Raw genomic sequence first — 8,216 nt, forward strand, 5'->3', positions numbered from 1 at the left:
TTATCCTGAAAACTAGTTATCAGTGATATGACTTTATCAATAGAGCTGCAAATGTTATGTCTTGATGGAGTGAAGATGGATGACTTGACTCTTGGCCTCATGTAACACACACCCACTTAGAGGGATCGAGTCGAGTCTTCAGACATTAGTCAGAGGTCAGAGCCCGTGTTGCCTAAACCCATAAGTAAAACTAAAGGACTCATCATTTCTCCACTCTGGCGAGTTGTAGACTCCTCCTTCTTCTCCTACGGGCTGGACTCAGGGTTGTATTAGGGGAGACAGGAGAGGAGCCTCCTGAATCTTTACACACTATAGTCACAGTAGTAGGAGAGGAGAGGGATTATCTCTCCCACTTCTTGCCCCATCTCTTTGTGTTTCTGCGTGGCTCTGCGGTCCCTCGCGTGACGCTCTTGGTACTGGCTACTGCCACTGTATGGGCAAAGAAGACCGTCAACCTTTTTTAACGACGCTGGACGAAAATATTTAATTTTTTCATTTGAATTTTGAAAGAGGGGTTTACTTCCCTTGATATCCTATTTAACATTTTGTGGCCACACACACCTTCTCCCGGACCGGTTCTGAGGGACGTTCCTTATTTTTTAACGGTGAACGCCACTGCCTGGACGGGTGTCAGCTCCAGTGTGACTGCGTCTGAAAGTGTGTGAAGAAGACGGGCGACTGCTTATCAATGCTGACAGAGTCGAGTGCGGGGCTGATGGGCTCCGAGCTGCGAGACCTGACCCTGCTGCCAGCGGTGCCCACCCTCCCGGGTGGCGGCAGTGGCGGACCTGGTGGCTGCTCGCTGCCCGTCCCTGGCGCCCCACCGCAGTGGAGCCCCTTACTGGACTTCCACCCCAGCTCTCCCTACGGCTCTCTGCCCTCCCACTCGCTCATCAAACAGGAGCCGGGCTGGGGCCCCACGGAGCTCCACGAGGACCCCCACTGTGGCCTGGGGGCCTTCACTGTACACTTCTCCGGACAGCTCACGGGGACGGGGGGCTACAGACATGGGCCCTTCGCAGATACCACCTCCAACCAGGCCAGGATGTTCCCCGCTCCAGGGTCCTACCTACCAGGCTGTATGGACAGCCCGCCTGCACCCAAAAACCAGGGTAAGTTGGCAGCCCACGCTCTCTCAATTGCAACCCATCATCAGTTTCTCAGTGTGCATCAAATTGTCTTTGCATGAAGTTGTGATGAAGTTCAGATTTCCTGTGATCGGTGTCAGTTTCTTACTACCAATACCTTTGTGTGAATCCTAACTTCAAATTTCAGATTGTGTAGAGAAAGTGTTTGTGACTTTTTAAGGATCCGAGTTCTACTTGTGGGAGGTAGCAGAATTAATGTGTATAGTTTTTTTTGTTCTTGCAATTACAATTGCTTACTTTATATTTATTATCATTTTCACAATGCTACTATCACCATGTCAGAATCGTCACAATTGGACATAATTGGAAATGCACAACAATACATCTTCTTAATACATGTTCTATGTATGTCTGCTGTTGCCCAGTCTGCACTTTATATGTCTGTAAGGTATTGTATAGGAACTCTAGGTGTAATGTATGTGTACTGTCTATGTCTAACTGTCTATGTCCACACCCAAAGTCTATTATGTCTGCATGGGAAAGTAAGAAACGTAATTTCAATTCTTTGTATGACCAGTACATGTAAAGAAATTGACGATAAAACCGACTTGACTTGAAAAGAATAGAAGAAGGAAGTTAAGGAAGGGTTGAAATTGTTATAATCAACCTTTTCTTTGGAATTTGTGTAGGCTATTAATTGGCTTTAGCTTCATGAATCTGAGCCTTTTAAAACACGACTTTTGATCATTTGTACAAAAAGCAATGACTCACTCTAGACTAGACTAGATCTAGACTTTCTGACCAGGATGATGTTATCGTTTTCATATACAGTAGCAGTTGATTAACGTATGGAGATGGCAGACTCATGACTTCAAACGGAAAAGAGTCATTGGACATAGTCTCTCAGCTATATGTTTACTAGATTAAGCAGCCCTTACGATTTACAAATCATTTGACAGTATTTATGGGCTTATAGCAAAACCCCCTTTTATTCTCCTGTGGGTTTCTTAAAGGGGGGTTTTCCTCAATATTTAATAGTGATTCTCACCACCTCAGCCAGAAAGGAAGGAGTGGGTCACTGCTTGGTTTGTTATTAGACATCTGCTTTAAAACTAAGGTCTTTTTAATTAATCAAGGGAAGGAAGAAAGCCGAGCAGATTACCTGAAATGACTACAATTTCACCTTTTATACCATTGCCAATGAGACAGAAGACTGTTAAGATGGATTATAAGATAGGCAGTTACAGCCAATTATAATATTGCATCATTAACTTTGCTGAATACTGTTGATGATACATGTAAGAAATAATACGCACCAAAGCCTTTGAAGTCTGCTTCTTTTTGAGATGAGGCAGAAATGACGACTGACATCCCAAAAGCCTGTTTTTTCAGCGTCCTCTAAATTTACAGCTATATTTATCGCTCTGTGAAAGCACAGCTTTCGCCAAACTTTCCATTGCCGCATCACGTACTGTTACGCAGTAGTAGATCACAAAGTTCTGGGAGATGGCTCTAGTGATCCATCCAGAGAATAGGGGATTAGGACCGTCTCCCAACTGGAGGCCTAAGCTTGTCAGTCTTCCTCTGTGTCTTCCAGGATACAGCAGCATGGCACTGGATGGAGGGCCCACGTATGGCCACCCTCACCCTCACCTCTCCCCACCTCCTCCCAGCCTCCCCTTCAAACACGAAGACTCCATATCTCCCCCTTCATCCATGGGTATGGAGGACCTCAGTCTCTTAAACATACACGCATGCCAGCGCGTGCACACACCCACACACATCCACACACCCACACACCCACACACACACACACACACACACACACACACACACACACACACACACACACACACACACACACACACACACACACACACACACACACACACACACACACACACACACACACACACACACACACACACACACACACACTATACTTTTAACTAATTTGTGATTATTTCGGTCCTAGATTTTTGCCTCTACTTCATTTTGAGTTATTTGTATGCCTCTATTATTTGCCTTAGTGTGTGTGCGTGTGTGTGTGTGCGCGCGCACGTGTGCATGTATGGGGAGTGTTTTGGAGTGTACTCACTTTTGCACAGGATTACACATGTGTGAAGTGTGTGGGAGGAGAGTGTACACAATTTATTACCGCCAAGTTAAACGTTCATTAAGTTCCCCTCGAAATCTGAGCCCTTTGAGCGCTAAAGTCAAACCAGGGTGAGGTGTTGCATGTTCTTTCAAACCCAGATAGACAGTAAGTAATGGCACCTCCCCCCCACACAAAGCCATGGGTGAGTCGCACTGGTCACTTGGCTGGTGTAAATTTTACAAAAATGTTCATTTGAGGGAAGTGGCCTAGCAAGAGTCGTTTTTTGGAATGTTATGACCCACCAGGGGCCCAGCGCCCTTGCGTGAACCTCCGAGAGAAATGGAAGGGAGCATTCGTTTGAGCGCTTTGAATCTGACGCAAGATGGACAGGTTTTATGGCGCCGATGAGGACCTTGCTGTTTTGATAACTCCTTGAAGCACGGGGTCGCACTACGTTGTCTGTGCTCCTCCAGCCCCCCTGTGTTAGTTCTTTCATAAAATGGCCTGTTTCACATGCAAACACAGCAAGTAATCATTACACACCTCTGTCTTGTCACTGACTGGGGCTTCATCTAAGAGTTGAGAACTCGCAGTAAAGGTGTCAAGGTAGTTTTGTCGTTTAAATCAGGAGGTGCACGGCTACATGTTTTGAAAGTTAGTGCCTTAAAGTCAAAGTGCACATTATTTTATGGTCTGACATACTGGTGTGCGGTATATCTACAAAACTAAGACGTGACTGCTAATAAAGAAATATATATATAATTCATCAGTGTTACTAATTCTTGATTTGTCTTCCAGGAGAGCCCCAGTATTCTGCTCCACCACCTCCACCCATGTACGGCTGTCACACCCCCTCAGACACCTGTACAGGCAGCCCAGCTCTTCTCTTAAGAAACACCTACAACAGGTACAGCCACACCCAAGAGTTTTCATGAACCACAACTTAAAGACAGCAGAACAATAGCTCTGGGCAAAGCCATCGGACTAACTTTTTGTCAAGCTATGCCATTCTGCTATATTGTATACATATTAGGCTAAGATCTATGTGGTGCACACAAGCAGCCTGCTTAGCTGACACTATCGGGTGAACTGCACAGTGAATGTAGATTTTGGCCTAATAGCCCATATTTAGCCTAATTTGAGATTTTGGCCTACTAGACCCTATCTGTGCTCAACTGCTGTAGCTAACAACGAAGTAATCCAGACATTGAGGATCACACTATTCAGGATGTCCCCTCAGCTGCACTGCATCAGACAGTGACCTTTGCACCTTACAGGAGTTTCACATGGATGCCTGTGCTAAGCATGCTGGCTACTGAACACCAAAGCTCGGACAGCCGGAATGGCTGGCTAGGAATGAATAGAGGGATATTGAGCGGATAACAAAAAAAGGAAGTGACTACAGTCAGGAAGGATTTTTTCTTTTCATTAAAAGGGGGAGGATGAAGCTGTTGGGCTCTAGCACAGGGCTCGTTGGTTATGGCGCATGCAGCGGGAGTCTGCACATGCAAAACGTCAATTGCATTCTGGTTAGGAATTTCTTACCAGAATGCATTGTAATGGCGAAGTGCACATAAATGCTGCACAGACTGCCACTTAATGCGGCATGACGAACGGGGCCACAGCCATTTAACACTAGGCTGACTAACACTGCCTAATGGGAGTCCAAAGCTTCAAAGGGTGTGGCTCTTTCCCAAACTCTTTGAAATGTATTACCAAATTCAAGCTATACTTCCAAAGGTGTAGAAATGATATTGTAGGAGGATTTACCATTGTGTCTTTTATTGTACAATATTGATATAAAAGAGCAAAACTGTGAAATACAAAAGTTGACAGAACTGGCAGAGATGAAATTAAAGTTATTTGTGAATGAGTTTCAGGTGAGTTCACCTCTTTATCCCATAAAGGTAATTGTAAATTTCACTTCTGTGAAGACTTGTATGTTTCGAATGAGAGTTACCATATACATTGGGCACCCATTCTCCTCCCTGTGTGGCAGGCAGTACAATAAAGCTTAGCTCAGTGGAGCACAGCACACCTCACTGTACAACATCATTGCATAGCAGTAGCATAGCAACATGGCATAGGTCAGCGCAGCGCAGCGCAGCACAGCACAGCACAGCACAGCACAGCACAATGCAGCAGACCCAAGACATCAATGCACAGCATAAAACATCACTGCAAAGCAATAGCAAAGAACAATACCGCTTATCCTAAGTCAACACTGCATAGGACCGCACAGCATAGCAACACAGTAGCCTGTTGCACAGTGAAGCTGTCCCACTCCCAGCAGCAGCTGCCACCAGTCTCTCTGCTCGGCGGTATCCGTCAGCTCGGCTCCCTGAGCACGGCACTCAGAGACAGTGCTGCAGCCTGGGGCTGGATGGCCGGCGTAAATCCTGGCTAAAGCCCGCGGCCAGCGTGCTGGGGGCTCTCTGCTCATAGGTTAAGAGCCGCGCAGCAGCCCCACGGCAGGCCAAAACAAACTCACAGTGATCTACTGCCCGTTTCCTCCAGAATTCCTCATCTCTCTACCCCGGCTTTCCCAAGAGAAACAAGCGCACTCGCAGCAAAGGAGCTAAAGAATAGGAGGAGGAGGAGGAGGAGGAGGAGGAGGAAGAGAGTGGTAGAAAGGGCAAAAGAGGGAGAGGTGTGAGATGAGGAGAAGGGAAGGAGAGTAGAGAAGAGGTTAGTTAGTTAGAGAGAGCTTGGAGAGAAGGGAGCGGCACAGTACAGCACAGCAAAAAGCAGCAGCAAACAAGGCCTTTTCCATCATGCCTCCTCCTGCAAATGAGCTTACATTCCATAAATGCTGTTCCCATTTTTGTTGTTTTAAAGGGGGGACAAGCAGAAACCAAAATAACGGAATTGGATTTGATAAGAGTAGCAAGATAGCTCTTCTTTGGCCTGCAAATTGGCCCTCCACCTCATGTTCAAACTGACCTGCCTGGCTAACCGCAGCTGATGAGAGTACTCACATCACAGACCCATACTACAGTCACAGCCTGGTACCAGCAGTGCTCAGCTGACACAAATGAATGAAAACAACTGCTGAAAGAACGCTGAACTTTCCAAACTATAGTTCATCCAGCTTAAAAATGGCCTTTTTCCCTTTTTTTTGGAAAAAGATTGTCTGGATGGATAAATATGACTTAATTAAATAGTCTTTTATGAGCTACGACCTTTCTCAATATGACCCCTTTGGCAGGAAGAAGACATATTTGTTTAGAAAAAAAGATGATTTAAGAACTTCTAAAAATCCCCTCTTCTTAATCGTCTTTTCCTGGTTGTGCCTCTCTCTCTCTCTCTCTCTGCAAATGCTACGCTGTCATTCCCTGACACATTCCGTTTAACAGATGGCTGGCCAAGGACCATATGAGAGTTTGAGAATTAATAGGAGTTGTGTTGTGCTCATAATCACTTCTACCCACCCAGCCCATCACCCCCAACCCCCTAACCCACACCTCCTACCAAGAACAAAATGTCTCCATCCAAAAAAACCTGAAAATTTCCCCTGGTTGCTTGACGCGGTGCAGCAGGGCTGACATCATGCCTCAGCTAGGCTGTACCAGGCACGGGAGCCGCTGGAGCGAGGAGCGAAGAGTGCTCCTAAGTTATTGTGACACGGCTGGTCTGTCAGGGCTGCGCTGTGCTGTGCTGCGCTGCTGGGGATGTGCTTCGTTGCCCGCGGTGACTTCACAGCTATAAGTTTAGTGTAAGCATCTGCCAGGAGATGAGGAATAATGGACTACCAACACACATACCAGCCTTTGTTGTTTAGAAAGCACTCCATGAAATGGTTGTGATGTGGCCTTTGGTCATTTTTGTTTGTTATATGTGTACAGTGTTTCATCACACTCTGAATTCCATTCAAGCAGTGATGAAGCAACTGAAAAAGTAGGAGGAACAAGTTAGAAGAAAAAGCAATAAAAATGAAATAGCAGGCATATGTACAAAATATGTACGATTATACTTTAGATCGTTTATAAGCATAATAAAAATGACTGAAATATTGTTTTGTTGTGCCTTGACAGTGATAATTTATACCAGATGGCCTCTCAGCTTGACTGTGTCACCTGGGCTCCCATGAATGCGTTGACGTCCAACATGAAGGGGTGTGTATACATATGTTTCATCCCTACTGTATCCTGCATTTTTAGATGCGTCCTAGCATCTCTATAAGAGGGTATGTTGGTCCGTCTGTCTGTCTGAAACGCATTCTTTAAATCGGCCAAAACACGATCTTCACTGGCATCGGACGCATCTGTGTCCGCCTGTCGTTTTTTTTTTTTTTTCACAGTGGTCGGTTCAGCAACTGGTTCATATGCAGAGATGGGCAATCTGGATTGAATAGTTATAGTCCAGTGCATTCCAAATTATATGGTTTTACATGCCATGGAACCAGGCAATCACCTGGATAAACTCAACAAGTGAAAACAGGTCATTTTGAAGACATGGCAGCATTGGATTGTAATAAATGAATTAAGTTTGCCCATCACTGTTCTATGTTGCGGTACTATGATGTGTGAATTCACAACCGGTTGCCAAAGAGGTTGAACACTGCTACTGTATAAAGCATTAGCCAGGCAGCGCCCTCCTAGTGACGCAACACTTTCAGCGTTGCTTCTAGTGAAGTCAGGAGCAATTACAAATATCGTTTGTGAGCTCCAGAAAAATCAGGACCTCCTCCCACTTTGTCGGGAAGCAAGCAGCCAGTAGGTTTGTTCGTGACGAAGCAGTGCTGCTTTTGCTAAGCAGCAAGCATGCGCACTTTGCCAGTTTGATGCATTGTGGTTAGAAAATCCTAACCAGAATGCATCAAACTGGCAAAGTGCGCATGCCCGCTGCCTGGCAAAAGCAGCAATGCTTCGTCACAAACGAGCCTATTAGCAAACCAAGGGAGGCAGGTCAGACCTAAAAGTTGATGATGATCAGGCTAATAAAACACACTGTGCCCTACCTGACTTGAAGACTTCATAGGACTTCGACTGTTGACTGAAACAAATGAATGAATCATTCATTCCAGGCAA

General features: G+C 45.6%; 2 protein-coding genes across 3 annotated transcripts in view; one reads left to right on the forward strand and one right to left on the reverse strand.

The window, feature by feature from the left end:
- The window catches only part of LOC134438423 (WD repeat-containing protein 76-like), an 89,639-nt gene that overhangs the window by 59,688 nt on the left and 21,735 nt on the right, over positions 1-8,216 (reverse strand). The window lies entirely within an intron of this gene.
- wt1b (WT1 transcription factor b) overlaps positions 343-8,216 on the forward strand; it is a 19,802-nt gene continuing 11,928 nt past the window's right edge. For both annotated transcript variants that reach the window (XM_063188898.1, XM_063188899.1), the window contains exons 1-4: positions 343-1,112; positions 2,686-2,808; positions 3,985-4,093; positions 7,221-7,301. In XM_063188898.1, the coding sequence (XP_063044968.1) occupies positions 689-1,112; positions 2,686-2,808; positions 3,985-4,093; positions 7,221-7,301 (737 nt within the window). In that variant the 5' untranslated portion in view covers positions 343-688. The remainder of the gene's footprint in view (positions 1,113-2,685; positions 2,809-3,984; positions 4,094-7,220; positions 7,302-8,216) is intronic.

Source organism: Engraulis encrasicolus, chromosome 22 (genome assembly GCF_034702125.1).
Source record: "Engraulis encrasicolus isolate BLACKSEA-1 chromosome 22, IST_EnEncr_1.0, whole genome shotgun sequence".
Taxonomy (NCBI): Eukaryota; Metazoa; Chordata; class Actinopteri; order Clupeiformes; family Engraulidae; genus Engraulis; species Engraulis encrasicolus.